Genomic DNA, 23,956 nt, shown 5'->3' with positions numbered 1-23,956 from the left:
CCCAACTACCTGGGAACATGGATCTTATTACATTGTATATGTTTGTTTTTTGTAAAATATCACATCACAGTTGATCTTGTTAACACACAGGAACTGATCCAACACACTGTTTTAAAAGTTTGTTGCAGAAGCATCTAAAATTATAGAGGCACCTATACTTTGGCATCACAGATGTCCGTTTAATTATAATTACATCATTATTGTAGCCAGAATTGGACTTTACCTGATATTGAACTTAAAGGCAAAACTAACACAAACCTAGGGCAAAAAGCCAACTGTGAATCACAAAAGGGGAGCATTGTTGCTTGTTTTTGTTGTTTAAAGTAAGCATTTTGTGACCATCACTCTACACTGAGCTACATCAAGCTGTATACAGGAGGCTGATTAAACCAGCTGCTGACTACAGATGTTTGGGAACTGGTTTAACTGCTGGCCAACAGGGGGAGAATACATTAGTCCGACCGCCCAAAAGTCCAACCGTCCATTTCTCCGACAACCCATTAATTAATCCGACTTATTGTAGACGGTTATGGTTAGGTTTAGGGTTAGGGTTACTTAAGTCGGAGGAATGGGAGGTTGGACTAATGCACACAAAAATATAGAAATGTATGGTTGGAGAAATGTGAAGTCAGAGAAATAGGAAGTTGGACAGACGCCATGCGCCCGGCTAACAATTAGCTCACTAGCTCGCTGGACTTGAGCTACTCAGTCACAACTGCTCACATTATCATTTTCTTACTTCTGATTCATTTACTCCTCCTTGGCCTTTTGTTGACCATTGAACACAATTTTCTTCAAAAAAAATAGTACTGATGATGAGGAAGATAAACCTATCCAAGCTAACAAACCAACTGTTAGCAAGATTAGTTCAGTAGCTTAATTGGGTCTCTGATGGGATCATGGGAATAGTTATTCACACAGATCATTCAAAAGGCATACTGTACTGTATGTGTAGCATCAACTCCTGCCTACAAACCGTTGGCCTTAGAGCAGTTAACACTCCAAAGTGAAAAATTGAGCTGTGCAGCACAGCTAAAAGCTACAGTAACTTCCTCTATTTTGTATTTTACACACAAAAGAGACTCTGGTTTAGGATTTCAAGGATACTACTGTACACTGTTTCTCTTCAGAGGGCATAGTTTGTATTTCTCCTGTAGGCAGACTGATGTACAGACAGTACTGTGTCTACATGCAGAAGCAACATTACTACTGCCTAATTAGTAGCTTCTGTTTACAAACTCAGATGATGGATTGAATAGATTTTTCACTGTCAAACTGACGCACCAAGATCCTGATTCGCATCAACACTGTGTGCTAATTAGATAGCTAATTATGAGCCTTGCGAGTCTCTCAGAGTTGTTGTACAGATGTTTTTCCTGCTATTTCAGGTAAATGACAGGAACTAAACATATGTTGCGTAATCAGAATCAACAGGATTCAGGATTTATTTCCCTGCATTAATTTTCCAGTCATGGGCCACAATTGTTTCAACCCTATAGGTGTAATTTTTCCTTCCTTCCTTCAAATAGATTGATAGATAAGAGCATGAATTATAGAGAGCCTTTTATTTTGTCATCTTTGTAACAATGTTAGATATCAATAAAACTGTGGTTCCACTACCCAGCATCAAATTCGAAGCTGTTATCAATATCAAAGTATTTCCCATGGTACTGATCCGAGTCCTGCTGTTTGTTTTCATTCACAGATCTGCAGCAGAACCGAGCACAAAACAGCTTCAGTGACGAGACTGGAGGAGGCTCTCCAGGGCTGTGGATGTTTCCAACTTGTCTCGAACTCCTATGGAGGTGTACGTGCTAAGAATTGGAATAAACTCACTATCCAAAGTGAGAAATTGCCTCATAGAGTGTGCACTAACTTTGCCTTGTACCATCAGTCAGTTTGCTTGCTGGTGTTTAGTGCCGCAGCACATACTGTACTGTACCTCAGTGTTGAGTTTAAGTCTCCGGACTCCGAGGTCCACCCCCGTGAAGCTCTCATCAGCAGCAATGGTGTCAATCTTAATGAACTGGTTCTCCCGTATGGCCGAGCCCACCGCTCTGTCAGACTCGTAGTAGTACAGGTTGAAGGTTTCCTAGAACAAACACAGCTGTTTCAGTCTGGTATTTGTGTTTATTGCAAAATGCCTCATACAAACCGGATTTATTTCTCCAGGGGAGAAGTGTGGGTCTAAATATAGGTCTGTTTGGACTACTAGAATAATGGCCATGAAAAACCTACATGAATGTTAGACACTGATAAATTCAGTCGCTATTTTACAATGAATTTGTTCAAATCATGCAAAAGTGACATCATTAAATATATGCCAAACTTGCTGTGTACCTTTGTTTCCATTTTCCCCAAAAGTCAGGTCCATATTATTTAATCCTAAATATCCTAAGAGCTGCTGCAGGTTCTCCCTTTTTCAGTTTGTTGCTTGTCCAAGTCCAATTGTGCATGATTTGATTATGGTTTATAAATGCTAAATGTTTATGTTAACAGAACATGTTTTAGACTATAATCATTTAGGAACTAGTTTTTTTTATTTTTTATTTTTTTATCTTTGCCACCTTTGTCTGTTTCTCCCACACATTCATCCATCATCTCCCTCCAGTGTTACCTTGCAGGTGCCCAGTACTCCAGGCATGCTGTTGCAGTCTCTCAGGGTGAACTTGACCTCGATGTAGATTCTCCTGGCTCCCTCCCGGGGGACCCAGCCCGTCCTCAGCCAGTTGTTCTGGCTGGGACTCATCACATTACAGACCTGATGCAGAGACACATTGTCATCAATTTAAAAAAAAGATTAGCCATTAAAGATGCTTTGTGTGGATCAGTGTTTCCTCAGTCATAGCCCTGTCTCAACCAGTCAGTTCATTTATACAATATGGCTTCATATTCACAAGACTCAAGTCCCAGCATCCATAACAGTTTTCTTCATTTTTCCTGGGGAATCACAAGTTTTTAGTAGAATTCATCTCACACAACTTAACACCTCTTGGTTATTGTGACCTCGATGTGAGAAATAACACAAGCAATTATCAGTTCATTCAATCATTATTTGTTGAATAATGAATAAACATCAAATGTGTGTATAACGTATTTAAAAAATAGAGAAACTGCACATAACAGGTTATTATAATGTCTTCTTTTTAAATCTGTTAGTTGGAGTGTTAAATTACATTCAGTGTTACAGAGAATGCTGAAAAGAAGCAAATACATGGACTTGAGTTGAATCTTTGCTTATAAAAGCTGATTTGGATAATTTACTCTTACTATAAAGTCAACAGTTGACTGACTAGTTGATAAATTAATTAATCATCATTTCAGCAGAACAATATACTGTATAGCCAATCTAATTACACGGTGAACTGATTAATTATAATGTCTATGATACATATTTACCCTGGGACCAAATTGATTGCAGTGAAGTTCATATAATAATTGATTTTAATAAAACACTCAACACCGCTACACACTGAGAACATTACTGACCTGGTAAGTGTGGATGGGAGTGAAGTACTCGTCCATCTCATTAATGGCATCCCACTGTGTGGAGAAAGACAGAGGGGGGAGAGAGGGGGAGAGGGAAACGTGCTTGGGTCAGTTGCAGGTTCACACTTTGTCTCAATGTTTTTCAGATTCATATGCAGCAAATCATGAAGCTGCTGTCTATATTTCCCACGTGATTATCTGAGCCTGTGCGTCTCCCTAACCACATTGGAAGATTATTGGCTTTGACTTGAAATGAAACATGTGACGACTCCTGTCACACAGTAGGCAGTCATGTTGGTGTGGCAGGTGTATGATATGCTATATTTGAATCTCTCTGAAGACCAACAGTATGGTTTTCCAAATCTCATTATCCATATGACTTGAGGACAGAAAGGAGGGATATTTTTGCCTTCTACCTTCTCATTTACTCTCTAATTCTTCATTAAAAAACAACCTATTTTCAAAGTCTCCTAAACACAGTTAAACTGGAATTACTTCCTGTTTTAAGTATGCTGTATTCCACTATAGTGCTCCAGCAGTTAACACAATGCAATCATGTGCTCTTCATTTCAGCATGTCGGTATTCACTTAATGTGATTCCAACAGGACACATTTCCCTTTAATGAGATGCCCCTCATGTACTGTATGTGATTATAGGTTTACATTGTTTGCTGAATGCTTCTGGCGCCCAATAATAGAGTTATGCTGGGGGGATATTTCTAAATGTGTGCATGTGCGTTACACCTCTGTGTGCACCTTCTGCATCCAGCACCAGGACAAATCACAGGAAACAGTCTGTTCCGCTCCCCCTCTGTGTGCTTTATGACAAGATATAAGCTGCACACCCCAAAAAACCTCTATCTATACACATGCACAGATTTTATATAGTACGACGCACAAGAAGATTAAACTCAAAATTCTGATTTATTTGAATGCATCAGTAGGTATGTACGCAGACACACTTGCAATGTAAGACAAGATGATTGAAAATAATCTCTTTTTCTCAGCCCCACTTCACATAGCAGCCAGTTTATTTTTTGCGCCAGTGTTCACAGGCGGTACAAATGTAAACAAGACATTTACATATGCATGCATTAGCATTTCATTATGGAAGGATACACTTGGAACTGTATAGTTAGTTGTCACTTAACAGAATAAATAATCAAATCTGTCAATCAGTCTTCAGACATCTGTCCAAATCACTTTATCACAGGACATACGTATATGCAGAATTTGTTTTTTCAGCTTGGTTCTGAATCTCATCTAGAAGACAGGGTGTCAGAGAACGTGTGTGTTATCTATCACTCCACATCGACCAACTGTGTTGTCATTCATATTCGCTCTAAGTACTTTTGATATCCAAGGTGGTAGGACAACATTTCAAATGAACTAGGTCTGTTTGTAAATCCCAAACTGCAGGGATTTACACTGGGTTGTTCACCTGCAGTGTTTGAAGAAGTATTTGAGATCATTCCTGTTGAAGTTTTGCCAGCAATCTGGCTCAAGGGTATCGTCTGTCTGTCAGTCCACTACTTTCATCTACACTGAGTATCTCCAGTAGCATCTCAACACCTACTGGATAGACGGCTGTGAGATGTTGTACAGGTATTCATCCTAGAAATCCTCAGAATTTTCCCATTATGGCATCAAGTCATAAATGTAAATTTTGTTTCAAGTTTATCCAAGCAGTAACCTCCAGTGATGAAAAATGAAGTAACCACTGAAGTGCCGAAAACTGTAGTTCCTTTTATGGCCAATTGAAGCTGACTTCATGAGTGACCATAGACTGTAAAAAACATGGACGTAGCATTCGTGATGTCACCCATTGGTTTTGGGGAGTTGTTTTTGTGACTCAAATATGGCGGCCTGAACAGCGCCATGTTGGAATTTGGTGGGCATGTACTTTCCATACTTGGAGGAGAGGCGGTAAATCAATGGGTCAACTTGCCCATCTTTGGATAAGCGAAGGGCAGGCGGAGGAAGGAAATGCCAAAGCGGTGCCAGTAGATCAGCTTCGTCTGAGCTACAAACGTACTCATTGGAAATCTTTGCTGTCAATGTCAACAGACTCACAGTGCTGCACACTTGTTAGTTTCCTGGCCTAGTATTGTTGTCAGTGTTGTCTTTATCAGGGTCCATGTTTCCCAAATCTCTAAAAACAGAGGTGGCGAGATGACTAAAATATCATCACCATGACTCATAGTCATCAAAAATAAGCAAAATTAGACCAGTTTAAAAAGTAATGTAATTTCCCTTTGTGCACCAATTGCAATCCAGCCAAATAAAGCTGCTTATTTTACTCTTCAACAGCTTATACAGTATGTTGTTGTTTCCATATAACATTATAGCGACCCTTAAAACCTCCATTTATGATTGCCATTATTAACTGTAAATCCAGTTGCACAGTAAAGTGGTACATTTTCATGTCAGGAAGAAAACCATATCATCCCTTTTTTGCTGCTGTATTAAAAGTAGCCCACCACAGCTCAGTCACAGAAGAAATAGATATTCTGTCAACTGGTTTATTCATGGTAACATGGAGACTCAATTGCAGGGTGTTAAAAGTTCAAGAAAACAGCTTAACCCAAACTGCCGGGGAATGGGAATTTCAGAGCAGCTTTCTTCCTCCTGTATTGCTGCCGAAACAGGAAATTTGCATGTGACATATGCAAAAGGCAAACAATAGAATATCAGCTACAAAAAGAAGCAGAAGATTTATTGAGAGTCGAGAGAGATTATTACTGTTATGTTTAATGTGGTTAGAGCTTTTGTATGAGTTCATTTGTGCAAGATGGTCTTCCAGCATTTAAAACTAATGTTCATGTGGGTTCATGAGGCATAGGAGGAGGAAGCAGGTCGCAACAGGTCACATTTGGTTGAACAATTTTATGTCTGTGCTCCCAAAAGCAGGATGAGTCATCAAATTTATTTTAATACAGGAAGGGAAAAGAGAGGGATTTTGATATAGAAACACTAAAAATCATTTTTGGCACAGACTGTGTCTTCCATGTACCAAAATATACCTGAAGAATTAACACAGGCACACAGTTACTACATCTAAGAAAATCTATTTTGTTTATTTTAATTAGTAATAGGCTAGAAAGGGGAGATGGGTGGGAACTGTGATGACTACCACACTCTTCTCCTCCAGAATAATATTCTATGAGTTTGCAGTTTAGTCCCATTTCTATGTGCCAACTCACATAAGTTCAATAGAGATGACACATTAAATAAAGTCTTTGACACTTGAGAATCTGATTTACATTTGGTTGCTATACAAACGGGGGTGGTTTTGAGGAAATGGCTTGAGGGTGTCTTGGTTGAGTCAATAATTTAACACGTTTTAGGATACATGGACCATTTTGGATTTTTTTGTCACAAAAATTGCTGGTAGCTTAGCGTCCTTCGCAGTCTCTGCGAGCTTGGCATGGCATCACTTTATAGGTCTCAAATGCAACAGAACAAACTGCTGTCAAAGATGGTGGAGTTGTAGTCTGTCTGCAGGAAGAGAGACCTGCTAACCTGAGGTGAAATGAACTGGGACTAGCTGTTTAACAGTGATATTTGACAGTGCTGTACAAATGAATGCTGCATATGATCTCAGAAGTAGAAAGAATGTGCGAGTGGTTTTGACACAATACGTAAAACAGAAGGGTTCCAGCCAGGACTAAAAGTGGATGCAGCGATTTGTGCGGTGGGTTTTTAGCTTTCTTTTAAAGTGACAGGCTCTGTGTGCTGATAACCACATGCACAACTTGTGATGTGATTACATGAGTTTAACTAAATCATATTGTGTGGATTGTGATATGATTAATTTGCTTCATTGTCCAGTCAGATACGAACCCCAAAAGAAATGAAAGATACAATTAGATAGGAGGTGTAGAATATGTAATGGAGCCCCCATAAAACAGTGCTTCTCCGCTAAGAAACCCTGCACATTAACAAAAAGCATTTCTGTAATTCTGTTTCTGGATTAACAAAATAAAAAATAAAAAAAGATGGAAAAGAAGAACAACCGTGGATGTAAACAGAACCAGTGACTCACTCAGAACTAAACTACGTAAATGACCCACCACCACCAAAGGAAAAGCAATTCTGGGGCTGGAAATTGGTTCGCCTGAGCCAAAACTGATGTTTCTCCAATCACGTCCACAATAAATTTCAACCTCCAACAATATACAGCGCTGATCATTTTGCAGGTATTGCCAGAATACGGGCAGAGTCAATCTGTATGCATGTGTGAAGACACGCATGTGTGTTTAACCCTGGTGTTACCCACGATCCTCCTGAGCTGGGGATCCTTGTGCGAGTGGTGGAGTAATTGAAAGGGAAAGTGTCGACCCTGCAAAGCTTCGGGGCCGTGTCCATGCTGAACTTGGCCTCACATAAGACGACTGGGCTTTCCATGGAAGCCCTCCAACTCCTCTCGTCAGCCCCAGCTCACCCTGCTCTTCTCCCCCGACACACACACACTCCCTCAAGGCACCACCCGCCAAAAAACCATTGGGATAATTAAGATGTAGGAAGTCTCACCCATCTCACCCTTCCCTCCCTTCCTCATCCTCTCATCTTTATCAGCTAAATTGAAACCGTCCTTGAACTTGTGAGGACCCCGGCTAATTAGTGAGGTATATAACCTCTCTATCTCTCTCATTATTCTCATCTTGGCATCTCTGCTCTCAACCTTTTTTTTTTTTTTTTTTTTGGGCTTTTTTTGCTGCTTTTTTCTTGGGAAATCTTAGATTTTAGCTCCTTATAATTTCCTCAAGGAGTGAAAAAAATCAAAAGCACCGAAGGCAGATTTTCAGGAGGTTGGGAGCTGTACTGCCCACAGGGAGGGGATGAGATTGGACCAGATTGGTTGTTGTTTGGTTGTGAGAATAATGGAAATCCTTTCTGCTTGTCCTCGGCAGACAGGCAGTGAGAAGAAGGAGAAGAAGAGGAGAAGTCAGAGAGATTCAGCGGTGCGTGTTTATCTACTGAAAACGCGATAAGAGAGTTTTCTATCACGACAACAACAGGAATGCACCGCTTTACAGACCAGCAAGTGACAATGCAGTGTGTGTGTGTGTGTGTGTGTGTGTGTGTGTGTGTGTGTGTGTGTGTGACAGACAGAGACAAAATGAGAGAGGGAGTGAGAAATTAATTGGCTGTAAATTGCACATCTGTTTCCTGCCTGTCAGCTCATCAGAGCTCTCATCAGAAGAAATCAAACGTGGCAGACAAAGAGCAAAGCTGTTAACAAACACAATAACATGTGCACAGAGTGCAAATATATACAAATGCAAATACTGCAAGTCGACTTAAGTGTGTGGAAATAACATGCCAACAACACTAAGCCTAAAACTACACTTCCACTGCATTTGTCAGTGGATTTGCAAACATCCCCAAACTAAATTCAGATAAAACTGAGAAAAGTATGTTGTCGAAGGTTAGATGTGTTTCAGATACTCCTCAACTCCCTTTCATATATATATATATATATATATATATATATATATATATATATATATATATATATATATATTTTTTTTTTTTTCAATTTGGCTGAGGTCCAGCAAAAGTAAGCATAGCTCAAATCAGTTTGCTCAGATTGGCTGAGTTCTGTCAAAACCCAGTATCTGAAAATCTCCCCAAAAAATTGTATATTTAAGTTTCAAAAAGGTCAAAGGTTAGGTTTCCTTTAAACTTTTAAGTGTGTAGTCGTCATGTCTCAATAATAAAACTAGAGGTGGAAGATGTCCCACCATAACAGGTGCAACTATGATAACAGGCCCACACAGTCTTGAAAGGAAGTCTAATCAGTTCAGTGTGAGAACACTGATGTTAAGGATTTTGCCTTTGATTTTAATTTTACCTTTTATTTACTTCATCTTCATCACAACCCTCTCAGTCACTTTGCAGCACTGTTTTGAAACGCTCCATGAAGTGGTACAGAGTAAAGAGAGAGGATGATTATCTCATCACACTGAATTTGAACTTGTGATGATGTGACTCATCCGTGCCTCCATCCACTGATCCCCGAGTGAACCGATATCACGACTTGATCGTCCCTATCTTCATTACATAAAACACAAACAAAGACTGGTGCTGTAAAATCCAGTCTGGTGATATTTTCTTCTCTCATGTTCTGCTAATTGCGTTTCTGATCTGGATGTTCTGGGGTCACGCAGCCAAACAGCTCGGTCTCCTCTGACTTTGTGCCACAATTAATAAACGTATAATCCACATTCCTCGATTTCGCTGATTCTCCACGCTCCCTTTCTCTCTTCAATCTCCTTTGTTTTATTCAGCCCATTTAGGGTTTCCACAGCGACAAAGAAGTTGCAACCTGAGTCGCCTGAAGATCAGAGAAGCTGTTGTTAAGCAAGAATAAAAGCATAGTTGCCTCTAAAGCTGGCGTCTAAATATTGGGGTCTATTCTCATATGAGTCTGACGCCCTGTAGCATGAAATCAATATCAGTCTATTCATAACGTATGATATGAGGGAGAGTGAATGCCAAAAAAGATGAAAGAGAGAATGAAAGATTGATTAACAAATACAGAGAGAAAGTGAGTTGAAAAGAGAGATGATTATGTGCTGCTGGTATGAGGGACAATAGAAAGGGAGTTGCCTGTTTAAGGCTCCATTCATCATTGTTGTTTCAGAGGAAGCTGAAGGCAGCTGCGGCTACAAACACACAGATTCTTGCAGAGAGTCTCGTCTTGTGCGTTGATGGAAATTATTTCCTGCTCAACTCTGCATTTCTGATGAGATTTGCTCAGAGGCTTCCATACTACAAAAATGTACCAACATTTTAATGAAAACTATATAGAACAATGAGACAAAAAACTACCCACAATTTATTCTGTGCTCCGAGTTTCCGTGTTATTATTAATGACTGAATAGATGTTGTCATTTGTACTCCGTTTGTATCGTCCCATGCAAGCTTCCTAGTGCCATTAATAATTAACAAACAATAGATGCATCACGCGCTGAAAACACCGGAATAACAAATCTGACCTGTAACCTCTCAAACGGCCTGTGTACACATCACTTACAATTCTGACTGGGTTCGTGATGATTATATTGAACTTTAAACAGTGATTAAAAAAACAAAACATGTTTGACTGAGAGGACGAGGGGTTGAGATTTTATACAGACCAGTTTTTTAACGTATTAATTGTTAATGCACACACATTGTGCCACACAGTACTGTGCTGGATGGGAAAATGACAAAACCTGCTGTGTCTTTATGGGGATGCACTGTAGAAATGAGTGTAGAAATGTACTGTCCAAGCTCCGTCTCTTATCCATTCTTATTATGAGCTGAGGTTACCTAACCAGATGTTTACAGCCACTGTCTCTAGTTTTTCTCATGCTGGACCTCACCTGACCCCTTTGAAACCTCTACTGTACTTCATATGAAAAAAGAAAATGATGAGATGATGATTCACATTGACAGAAGACTGAAATCTGCCCATACTTCCAATAAGCAATAGTCCAGTCAGTAATCTATGTACTGTTAGACCTCAGTGCTTCATGATCAGGGTATAAAACATTTCTGCTTCTTGTAATCCATTACCATCACTCTCCCCTTCGCATTAAAGTGCAACAGCTGCAGACAACACACATGTTTTAGCAGGAGAGGCGTCAAAAGAGAGACAAGACAAAGCCGGAGAATGGTGTCTTCTTTGAAAGATCTAATTTCAGATTAGTATGTTTCATGGAGGTTTCTTTAGAACTCATAGAGAGAGTGACAGAGGAACGGGTAGGGAGAGGGTGATGAAAAAAAAGAGAGAGAGAGAGTCAGTAGGGTGTGATGGCTATGTGTGTGTGTGTGTGTGTGTGTGTGTGTTTGCTAGTGGCATTTCCAGGTTTAATGCTGGGCTCTATGTGAAGTAACAGGTCTGCATATTAACTGGGTGGAAATATCAGGCTCTGCCCAACACCTTTCTGCCTCTCATACTATCAGCCACAAGACCACAACAGACTTAATAACTTTGCTCCTGTGTGTGTGTGTCAGTGTGTGTCAGTGTGTGTGTCTGTCTGTGGGCTCTTTGACAGCGATAACCTTTCTGGAATAGGAGTGTTAATTGCACTGGTCTGGGATCAGTGGGGTAGATGGTGTAATTGCTATCTATTCTGAGATGCAATTTTTATGGGACAGTGTGTTGTACTTCTGAGCAAAAAGATCAAAATATTCTAATAAAGAGCAACATAAATAAAATGTAAAAAAAAAAAAAAAAAAAAAAAGAGAGAGGGAGGGAGGGAGGGAGAAAAAAAAAGAAAAAAAGAAACTGTTCATGCGTATGTTGTACTAAATACCCAGTTTTGCAATGGTTTACAAATGAGAGCCACATTAGCATCTGTGCAGCCACTGACCAGTCTCTCCAGGCCTCCTCCCCCTTTGGGAAATGTCCCATTCAATTTGGTTTCAAAGAATTTTATTCTTTCATATTATCCACCTGCTCACTAGGAGATGATGTTCTGATGGACACAACGTAGCCAAGAAACATGGATACATCCATCTAGATCCATTCACTCAGCCGCTTCAGTGCCAGTCTGTGAGTTTGGAACAAGCAGCTCAACATCAGCAGCCTTTCGCACCAGCTGAGCCTTTGAGCATTTAAAAGTTCGATGGCAAGTCACTTTGTTTAGTTGCAGGGTTATTTTCCTGTTCTGTTTTTGTCCATTCATTTGTGTTCAGCACTCAGTTTTACAAAGCAGTCTGACTTTTAAATTTTACTTTACAGTAGCAACACTTAAAAAGTATAGTACAGAGTCTCCTCTGTAGTTCATAACACTCTTCAGCAGGTGACACATCAACTTGACAGCAAAACACTGTCTCATAAAGTCTGTAGACTAAAAGCAGCAGCAGCACAACAGTGATTTTTTATACATCTCACCTGTTCAACTTTAATAAAGGCTTAAAGCAATCGCTCAACATTTTGGCAAATTGCTTATGCCATAATCTTCTCTATAGTCTTAGGAGTAGGTTCATTACCTTTAATTATCAGTTTTTAGATCGGCGGGGCACAGACACGAGCTGCTTACTGTAGCTAACGCAACGGAGGCACACGGTAACGCAACGGAGGCACACGGTACTTTGCCTTTCCCTCATCAAACTCATCAAATACATAATCCAACAACTCCAAAACGCTCTCGTGGACAAGTTGTGACCTGCACATTCAGATAATGAGGTAACATTACAAGACAAGTTGTTTTTGAGGCAAATGTGTAACCTTAACTACAGTCCATTATTTCAAAAGTACAAGTTGTTCAGAGTATTTGCCTCATATACGTTATTATTTCACAGCGTGGCGAATGTGCAGGTCGTAACTTCTTCACGAGAGCATTTTGGCGTTGATGGATTATTTGATGAGTTTTGAGGGAAAGAAGAAAGTACCGCTTCGTGAGCAGCTCGCATCTCTGCCCCACCGATCTAAAAATAGCTTGCACTGACAATTAAAGGTAATGAACCTATTCCTATAGAGATTATGGCAATAGGTGAATTTGCCAAAATGTTGAACTATCCCTTTAGTTGATCCATCTGCAGCAACCAGGTTCAACACAACCAAAGCCTCAGCTCCACACACACACACACACAATCTCGGTTACTTTTCTGTTTTAACACAGTTTCAGCCCATCTTTTGAGTTAGTTGGGTGTAGTCAGGCACTGCCAAGATGGCGACTGAGTGGCAGCTCACTCTGAGCCTCAAAAGTGCTCCTCACAAACCTGTGAATGAGGCTCTGTATGTTTATATACAGCCTGTGGTGTTTTCCAAAGGAAAAGCTGTTGCATTAAAGGTTCAATGATTTTTTTTGATGACATTGTTTGATGGCCTGTGCTGAGGCACCCTGCCTGGAGGACGAGCACCGTGCTGTCATTTGGTCAAGTGCTGCTTTAGACTGCTCAGACCACAGCAGACAGATTACCTCTTCAGCGTGTGGGTGCTTGTACAGTTTGTTTGTGGGGCTACATCAGTGAACAACCTGTGTGGGTTTTGTTCCCCACCAACATGAAAGAACAATGGAGACAGTATAAAGGAGAAACTAAGAACACATGAGAACAGCTGGTTCAGCGGTGCGCTGGTCTCATTGAAGCTACAAAGACGGTAGACGATCATTTCATTCTGAGCAGATCATCCCTTCAGCACCAGATAAAGCTGACAGCAGAATGGAGCTGTCTGTCAAACCCCTGACGTGGCTGAGGTGGTCTGTCTCCGTCTACCTCGCGCCTCTCAGTCAAACACCTGGGCAGTTTACCTGCTGAGGTCTGAAGCAGCGATCAGGAAAACTGGCTTATGTGGGCCTCTGTTTCTTTCAGGGAAGCTTTGGCACAAGATCTTTCAAAGTCAAGATGGTCCATCTCTGTGCTCATCCTACCATCTATCAATGTGTGTGTACTTGCACACACACACATACACAAACCACTGTGGTGCTTTCAGATGTTACATCAAAACCCTTGAGTGATCCAGCGCATCTTTTCCTTCACCTGGCCTGTTTATTAGGCAAGATACTTCCAAAGAGCAGCTGCAGAGGTGTGCGAGCACCACCACTGGCCAGCAGCAGCTGTGCTGTATCGGCCATGCTGCTGTCTCATGGGAGCTTGTACGGCCAATTACGCTGCAGCGGGCAGTCACTGAGAGGGCAACGGAGGAAGTTCAAAGACTGGCTGAGGGTGCGTTAAGCAAGTGTGTAATCAGACCTGGGGGATGGGGCTGCTGATAGCAGCAGAAATGCAGAGTGGTGAAAAAAATGTCACCAAAAACTTGTTGGACCTCATTTAAAAGACTCATTCACAATTCATTTCAATATGAAGCTATGAATTGAGTGAGAATAGAGCTTAGTAAAATACATAAAGTTTGATTTCAAGGCTAAACAATTCATAATGTATTACCTAAGTTGAAAATTAAAACCATACATTAAATAAACTGAGCTCAATTAAAAGTTTGAAAAGATTTCTTTAAAGCAAAGTGAAATAGATCATTAAGTTGTGTCAAAGACACTGTTCTGTATGTACAGCAGTACCTCTGTGTTTGCTTTGTAACAAATAGTTATATTACTTTTCTCTTTCACCCCCAAAACTTTAAATTGCATCCTCTCCTCCTTGGAAAATCCAAATCATAAAGTTTGTTTTTTGTGAAATGATAAGAAAAAACAATCAGTGCTGATGGTCAAAGTAGTTTGATCAACTGTGGGAAAACATCTGGATGAAGAAATAATTACAAACAGGGGAATAACAGCACAATGTGATAAAGATGCTCAGGGGTCTTCTATTACCAAAGGATGGCAGTTTTAAGTACAGAGAGCAGACCAACATTAAAACACACACACAACCTGTGGTATGAATATAACAATAACTGGGTTTCAGGATGGCAAACTAACACTGGCTCAGGATAGGTTCTAATCTCCAACATGAACAACATTCGACCTCCTTATTCTAACCCTCTGATAAAGCCACTGGTTACAATTATAAACGGTTCTTTAACAATCCTCTCTGTCACTGTTACAATAATAACAGCTTGGTTAACTCTGTTGAACGTTCATGAATAAAATAAACTCACTATACTTCCACATGGGAAGTAATAAATAAACTCAGTAGCAGTGAGTTACTGTGCTTTGCTGACCCATCCATCCAACATTTATTGTGCACTGGTAGTGAAAGTAATATGGCAGCAAACCAAAAAAAAAAAAACAGCAACTGAGAGTGAGAGGATAACACTTTCAAATGTAAGTATTGGGTTTCAGCTCAGTTCGACAGCTAATGGCACAACAAACCAAGGACCTGAAAAACCTCAAGTTTCTGTAAAGAAAGATTATTTTGTGGCATAACACTAAGGGTAGGCACAGCTCCTGATGAGGGAAAATCCTTCATAGTAATAATTTGTGTTACATTTTTTACAATATGCGGGAATTTGATATGACTTTATTTTACAGGATAGCCCCTTGAGATGTGCCATCTCATTTTCGAGGGGGTCCGTATGATCCAATATGGATACGAATCAGAAGCACATGATCAAATAAAAATGTGTCTTTGTGGAAATATGTGTGTATACACCATCATACCATCTATTATGTCAGTGAATCATTAAAATTTATACTTGGTGAGAAAAAACAACAACCTAAAATTGAATATATCCACATCCACCTCTTCTACAGTACACTGTGGCATTTGCATGGCCATCTTTAACAACCAGCAGTAGAAGGTACTGTCAGATCAGTTCAATATGCAAAAAGTGTAGGCTATATGTATATATATATATATATAATATATATATAGTATATAGATGTGTACGTGTGTGTGTGAGAGAGAGAGGGAGTTTGAAAGAGGCAGAGAAGTAACAAGGAGTTCGAGAAATAGTTAGTAATGTCTGCAGACTGTGGGCTTTTGACACCTCAGCTCATCACTTGCTCATCCACATCATGGCTTCCACAGACCACGTTAATCATCACACACACACACTCTCTCTCTCTCTCACACACACACACACACACACACACACGAACACTGTACTGTCAGCTGTATCGATTGTGAGGTGGCCAGTGGATGAACCTGTCATGGCCAACATAGATCGGACTGGAGGATAATGAAGTCTTCCTGCCCCATCTGACAGGCTCCGAGAGGAAGTGTGCGTGTGAGTGTGTGCGTGTGTAGTGTGTGTGTGTGTGTGAGTGTGAGAGCGAGGCAGAGCAAGAGAGAAAAACAGAGAAAGATGCTCCTGGGACAGCCCACGGGCTAACCACTGCCTGAATAAATTGGATGGAAAGAAGCCCCTCGAGTCGAAGACGTGATCTGTCATGATGTCATCTAAACGAGACTCAAAAAGAAGGAGAGGTCAGGGTACTAATAAAGACCAAACCCCCACCCTACACACACACACACACACCATTGATTGAACAGTGAGTGCAAGCTGACAGTCTTCAGCTATTTTCGTGGAAACATTTTAATCTGGTTGTAACACTGCTAAAAAGAAAAAAAAGCTTCCTCCTTCCCTCTCTCTCCATCGTTTAAGTTAAGTTAAGTTAAGATTCCTTTATTTGTCCCACAGTGGGGAAATTTACAGTACAAGGTTACTGTTTCTTTTTCTCTCAAGTAAGGATTCTCACTGTATGTGATTTATTGTCTTGATTGCTACAGGATGAAGAAGGTGGTGTTCGCTCATTCTCAACAAATCCACAGAAAAACCCACAGAAAAATTAATCCATTCCTCAATACATAGACTATGTACTGTATGTACGGGGGACTGTTAACTTCCCACTGTGTATTTATTTACAGCAACACATTTTGTCTGTGAGACAGAGACAAAATAGATTACCATGTATGTGTGTTCCTAGTAATGATGGAACTTACTGTAGTACATTTTGGTATTTGGTATTTAAGCATTGTACAACTCCAGCAGCTTTTAATGGAATCTGTCAGCAGTGATTGGCGTTATTGTTGTTTGCCAATAGTTAACACTGTGTGTTTCATTTTGGTTTTTTATTGATGCTCTTTGAATGAGCCCCCACATGTCATGTTCCACATATTTAATTAATACATAAACAATTGATCAGTGCAGCTGAAGTCTGAAGCCCCAGTAGTGTGATGTATGACTGGATGTGGGTTTCATGTCTGATTGCTAAAGTTGGGGGTGACTGGTAAACATGGAGTCTGATGGGAGCTACAGAAGATTGGAGCGTGCAGCTGTATCGCCCACTCGGAATGGTTTACAATACTGCTAAAAGACTAGTGCGGACTAGTGAGACCGATGCGTACGAACTGATGAAGCCCCTTGGATAAGAGGCGAAATGTCTTCCTAGACAAATACAAGTCCAGTTGCCTACGATTCAATTTGTGAGAGAGAGAATAATGACCTGGATGAATGAGAATATTCATAGACATGCTAAAAGAATATTTTAACCATATTTTTATTATATTTGCAGATATTGCAACCTCAATTTTCACAAAAAAAAAAAAATCTAAAAATGATGATCGGATTTTTGTTAGTTCTAGTTATTTTATATCGGTAGGAGGGGGGAGTATGTGTAGCACCAAAACACTTATGGTGCCAACAAAGCACTTCAATGTGACATATTTTAGCTTTATCAAAAAAATTGTAGCTGCTGTGATTTTCTATGGCTCATGCGATTTGATTACACCTGGCCACATTGGAATTTAATGTGCAGACCAACTTTACAACACAAGCAACATTCACTGAGCAGTTTTCCTGTATAGCTCTTCTCAGGCCAGGAATAAAACTACCAACCTTCAGATTTATGAACAAGCCGTCCTAACCCTAACCGCACAGCAATGACATATTTTTGCCTTTTTTTTTTTTTTTTGCCCAACTGACAACAAACACAAACCTTTGACATAAATGCAAAGGGAATTCATCTGCAGAGAATAAAAATAAACAGTTGTTGGCGCTGCATTGTGGAAACATCTGACCCCCATTCCTGTGTCTGAAAATGACTCCACATTCAGGAAACTACACTCTGACAGTTTTAATCCATCTTCCTCCGGCGTGGACTTGACACTTACTCTTCTTGTATTCCCTGTGGGCAAACTCTCTCTCTCACTCCCGCTCACCTTTGGCTCACTCACTTGCTCACAGTCGCATGTGTGCCACCTCTTCTTTGTAAAAACAACATTGTTGAACCTGTGAGATAACAGCAGAGCCAGGTTTTAAGTATTTGTTATGTAACATTACATTTCACGTGACGGTGCAGAATCCTAACTTCTCAGCCGCTTTGTGAATCAAACACAGAGTCACTCCCAGCATCAAACGATGTCGGCTTTTTAGTGAAGGCAGGAATCTTCCCTTGCGAGGCAGTTGCATTTTCTCGACCTAAGACCATCAAAGAGCGGCTTGTGCCTGCATGCAAAGGGCAGCTGAAAAACTGATGCTGCTAGCATGGTGCATTCATAACACTGTAAACTGTCAGGGTGGCTAAAAATGACCTTATACTGTACTGTACATCTGCTGGATGTGTAAATGTGAAACAGTGAGAGTGCGAGAGACTTTAAGCCGCCAAAACATCCATTTACCAAAGAGCCCAGGAGGTCTCAGCGATGTTTTTCTCTTTCACACACTTCACACAGACTCTCAACAAACTGTCTGAAGCACCTTGAACATCACTGACATCATGAATGCTGTCTCAGTTAAAGAGAAGACTCAGAGTTTTAAAACCTATAATATTCACAAGCCATAATATGTCAGGAAAGAGATTAACAGCCGCCCAGTCTGACTCTGCAGTCCCCCTCAGCTGCACAGTGTGTTTCAGCATCTTTAAGCTCATTGTTCTGGTTTTCTGGTGCCCTGAATTACAGGAGCAGAAACAGCAAATACACACAGTTAGCAACTAGATAGTGAACATGGAGGAACAAGAGGATAGAGATATTTCACTCAGCTATAAGAGACTAAATACTGTTGAACAGAAACACAACCAGAAAAGATGTGAAAATCTGTGTCTGTCAAATGTTTTAACAGGCAACAGCAGCTGTTTCCTGCTACTGTATGTTTGCCATATCAACTTTTTACACATCAATATTGTGTTTACAGAATACGCCTCTTCCATCAAGCTTCCCAAAATCAATGAAATGTCCTTGTGCTTTAGATGATGCTAGACAGTACAGCTCTGCTGTTGCCAATTGAAACCGTCTTGGAAGGAAAGATTGTGACAATCCCGCTATTAGATTATGAATGACCAACATATTGTCAGTCCAAAATCTGATTCAAAGCCATTTTATAACTGAAGACACACTGCAGCGGAAGAGAAGACCATTTTATCTGTCAAACTCAGAAGGGCTTTGGTTTTTGTTCATCATCATTCCCATCATAACCCGATGGTCATTCCTTGTAAACTCTTTGTAAACTCAGTGCCAACTTTAAGTTGAAGAATTCAGCCAATTTCTCCGGGAGGAAAAGCACTGGAAATGTTGTCTGTAGCGGTGCAAACAAGTGCATTCAAACCATCAGACAGTACTTTTCTGGTTTCCACTCAGTGTGGCTGAAAACACTGAAAGCAGAAGCGGACCTGCAGCAATGAAGTGCTGCTGCTGCTCTGATAGCTCTGCTGAAGATTCATTTTGAATGCTTCATTATCAAGCTCAGAACATACTCCGTCTTCAGTGGCACTTAGTTTTCAGAGAAAATCAAACCTCCCACTTGGAGGAGAGCAGCTCCTTTAGTGTTGTGATGTACCAAGAAAACCCAGCTCCTTCTATCAAACAGCGAACACACAAAAAATGACTCAGTCAGTAACAACACAGTCCGCAGGTGCCAGTGGACAAGATGTAAGGTGTCTTAATTTAGCATGTTTACATGTGTCACATGTAATACAGTAGGAGCAGAACAAAACAAGGCTTCATACTAAAACACAAATTCTATACATAAAGGCGTCTTTCCTCTTGCATCTGAGGTAAATAGAAGCCCTGGTCATTCACAATATATTTTAACTTTCTAAATACCAGTATTAATAACCTTTCTGACAGCTTTGTCACAGTAATACAGCGCGCTCTCTAGCCTGAGATTCCTACACAGCAGTAGAAATAGCAGCTTTACATTTTAAATGGAGCTCAAAGAAATGCTGATGCACCTTAACAGAGTCCACACCTGAGGCAATTAAAAAAAAAAAAAAAAAAAAAAACTGACTGCACTGAAAGCTCCTGGAAGCTGAGAGCTTCAGACACAGTCCAGTAGCTAAGTAGTTCACATGGACCGTCAACTGCACCCTTAAAGACAACAGTGCAGTCAATTCTCCTTTGTAGTGGATGCCATGAGTGCAGATCATCAAACAACTCCTTTCCATTCAGCACAAGATGCACACCTTCTATAATCTAACCATAATGCCACAAAGCTGAGCTCCAGCTTTAAATCCACTCAATCAAACATTTGATGTGCAGGAGTTCTGGGTGAAAGAAAAAAAAAAAAAAACATCTCATCAAGTCAGTGAATATTTCTGGCATATTGAACCAATTAAATGAAACACTACTGGCAGAGTTTATGTAATCTAGATGTTATAACATGTGCCTGTCAGGACGGAGCAGATTCACTTCTCACGCTGATTTTACACAGAAGGAGTCATTTCGCTCAAAACTCTAATCCAATTCTTCCACCTCTTTTCTCGGGACTTGAAAGACAATCCATCTGTTCCTCCTGGCCGCTGTTCAATCACGCCGCCTTCTGTTGTGCGGGCCGGAGGTGAGTTAAATGTTTCTACCACTCCGCTGACAGCTGGGGGAGTCAGGGACACGGTGGCATCGCGCTGCTATAAAGATCACGGCTGGAGTCCTAATTCATCACCCCGGGCGTCATCATGTGGCATTACAATATGCTAATGTAGCGACGCCGTGCCCTCGCCTTCACCTCGCACTCTCTCTTTCATCTCGCCCCCTCTTCCTTCCACCCATCCCCACCTGAAATGCCCCCCCACCACCATCACCACCCCCCCCCCCCCCTTCTGCGATGTGCACCTTGCTGCCAATATGTGGTGGGGGGCTGAAAGCGATGTCGAGGCTGATGTTGGAATTAGCAGAGCATTGCGTGTAGTTGTCTGGCTCCAACTGACGAACATGTAATTAGCCCGTGGTGACGGCGCTACAACCAGGCTCCATTTAATAAGCACTGGCTCCCCCTCAACTGGTGATTCACTGACTCACATTCCTTTGAAAACCTTTGTAACAGGTGCCGCTTTGTGGTCGAATTTAGTACAGTTGGGATTTCTAAGAAATATAATGAGGATTTTGCAGCGAACACAGAGACGCTGTCCGAGGTTTGCCTTTCCGGCTGTATTTCTATCCTGTAATAGTTTTGTGTTACAGTACTGTACTGTACTTACCCCATGTGACGGATACGTTAGCCAGCCCCAGTCTCCGCTGACCGTCGTTGTGTCCAGTAGATTCACTGCAGAGAAAGAACAAAACAGGTAAGTGATGAACTTTAAATCAGAGGTATTTTTTCTCCTTATCCTCCGCCTGTCCATCCTGCCCTTCTTCACCACCCTCTGTGCGCACCGGCACTCGACAGAATCACACATATACTATACACACACACACATAGGCCTACAACTGTCTGACAGGTGTGACTGATGAGGCAGCACTTTCGTCACGGCAACTCTGAGCTGGGTGTCACAGTGTGGGATGTCACCTTGACCTGGTTCGCCCCCGGAGCACCTCGGAGCCGAGACCTCAGCGGTCCAGGCTCAGAATAGAACAGGAAACAAGTTGAATGTGCAGTGTGAGACAGTCTCAGCGGGGACCAGGTGGGAGTCACTACTGATCAGGGACGTGCACATGACTATAGAGGGGCAGGGGCTCAACATCAGAAAAGGGCAGTATGTACAATTTTTTCAGGCCTTAATATCAAAATAAATAAATAAAAATAAATTACAGTCACTATTTAGTCGGTAGAGAAAGCCTGCACGCCTTCAGGACTGCTGCAGTCAACACGCTGGACCAATTTCCCAACTTCCCGAAACAGTCCAGACTTCTGAACTGGTAGGCTAAGGCCAATATGGTATTGGGTGCACATTAACATTGCAGAAAAAAAAATCATGTGAGTGCAAGTGCAAAATAGAAGTAGGCTAAGCCTACAGGCTACACACACAAAACTAAGAAATGACTACTGTGACTGCTACTGTGCATATTTCAGAACAGCAGCAATATTTACCACAGCAAAGTCACAATTACCAGTAACTCAATATCTGGAAACAAATTCAAATAGTCAGTGAAATCAAGCTGAGTGAGTGATTCCTCCTGTTGCTGTTGTTGTTCACTACATTCAGGTGATGTTAGACAGAGGACGAGGTGGGGCTTAACTCTTAACAAGCAGTCAGCTAAACAAACTATATACGAAATATGACTCTTATTAAGCTCGTTGAATAAGTGGACGGCGACTTGTCAGAACCGACAAGGAAGTGATGTTGGTGGATTTATAACTCACAAGATTCGACACAAGTCGCTCCACTGTCACGTCTCATCTACATGCGGCACACACAGAGTTATCGACGAGGCAGCAGCCTCTACTTCTCTCTCTCTCTCTCTGGACGTGCATGTGAGGGAGCTCACATGCACGCCCCCCCCCCCCCCCCCGCCCCTCAGTGAGGGACAGAGCGGAGCAGCAGCGGACACACACACCAACGTACATACACAATACCGTGTATATTACAAGGAAATGCGTACGGTAGATAACCGTGGCATTTTTACAGCGCGGTTGTTTACATCCTCATGCACAACAGGAATGCATTTATTGAAAAAAAAAAAAAAAAAAAAAAAAAAAGGGCACTTTTTAATACGGGGCAAAAAGGGCAGGGGCTCAAGCACCCTTTGGGCCCTATGTGTGCACGTGCCTGCTACTGATATTCAGTAAACTGTTAATTTCAATATGGAGCAAGAATGGATGGATTATAGGTGTGGCCGATTATCTGTTTTCCAATTATTAGCATTGATCTCTTTCTTTTGTGAGTAGTAAACGATTAAATAAATCAGTTAAAGTGGCTGCCTGTTCTCAGAAAAAAGTACAGTGAGCCATTTCAAATCTCTGAGTAAATACAGCATGTTAGCCTACTGTGTCACATTTATTTTAAAATTAATGTGAATGGTCACACACAGTCTTCATATCAGCAAGCAACTAAAAACAGCAGTCAGACATTGAATTGTTCAGTCAGCTGTATGGTCAAGTTGGAGGATGTAGTGTTTTTCAGCCGTGTTGCATTATACAGAGATGTGTTCTGAGATATGTTCTCTGCCTTCTGACTGCAAGAGGAAGCTGCAGTATCCACACAGAAAGCCTGCAGACCCAGGGATCAAACCCTGAACCTTCCTGCCGTGAGGCAACAGGACTAACCACTGCTCCCACATTCATTGAAATAGGTGGAATACAATAATAAAAACACCTGGATGGCACAGCAATGTGGAAGTAGTTTTGTGTTTGGATACCCGTTCTAAATTGATTACCAGTATTCATATTGGACATAACAAACAAAAAAAAAACATGAATTGTCAGTCTCTACTGTCAAGGTCACCAGCTTGACTAAAACTCAGTGGGAAATAGCAAATCAATTCATCAATAGCTAATATTTGCGGCTCCAGGCTGTGTACACCATAACAAGAACAAAAAAAAAAAGGAAGAAACACACTGACAACCAATTCAACAAATTACCAACAGGCTTTGCTGTGGCCGGTTAACACACTGACTGTAATTTACCAGGGTAGCTGTTCTGCTCAGCCTGATCTCTGAAACCACCAGAAAACTAGCTTCTCTCATTCCTGTATGAGTAACATGTCAATCAAGGGGCATTTAAGACAAGTTGGTGCCGTGTTATTTTCACTAAAACTATGAAACATAAAAATCAAGAGGTTAGCCTTATAAACATATTACCATGATAATTCAGTTATTTCAGTCATCATCCTACAGAATAGGCTAAATCCTATCAAACTGTGAGGACGTAGTTTGGGAAAAAATAAACCTTTCCCATGAAGAGATGGAGCTTAGCAACAC

At 41.0% G+C, this 23,956-nt stretch overlaps 1 protein-coding gene across 1 annotated transcript in view; it reads right to left on the bottom strand.

The window, feature by feature from the left end:
- epha8 (eph receptor A8) overlaps positions 1–23,956 on the bottom strand; it is a gene marked incomplete at both ends in the record, with an annotated part of 109,751 nt that overhangs the window by 59,720 nt on the left and 26,075 nt on the right. The window contains 4 exons of the mRNA XM_083972302.1: positions 1,943–2,092; positions 2,618–2,761; positions 3,490–3,543; positions 21,297–21,361. Of these exons, the coding sequence (XP_083828428.1) occupies positions 1,943–2,092; positions 2,618–2,761; positions 3,490–3,543; positions 21,297–21,361 (413 nt within the window). The remainder of the gene's footprint in view (positions 1–1,942; positions 2,093–2,617; positions 2,762–3,489; positions 3,544–21,296; positions 21,362–23,956) is intronic.

Source organism: Trachurus trachurus (assembly GCF_905171665.1).
Source record: "Trachurus trachurus genome assembly, chromosome: 5".
NCBI classification, from domain to species: Eukaryota; Metazoa; Chordata; class Actinopteri; order Carangiformes; family Carangidae; genus Trachurus; species Trachurus trachurus.
This window is presented reverse-complemented; position numbering and strand designations above follow the sequence as displayed.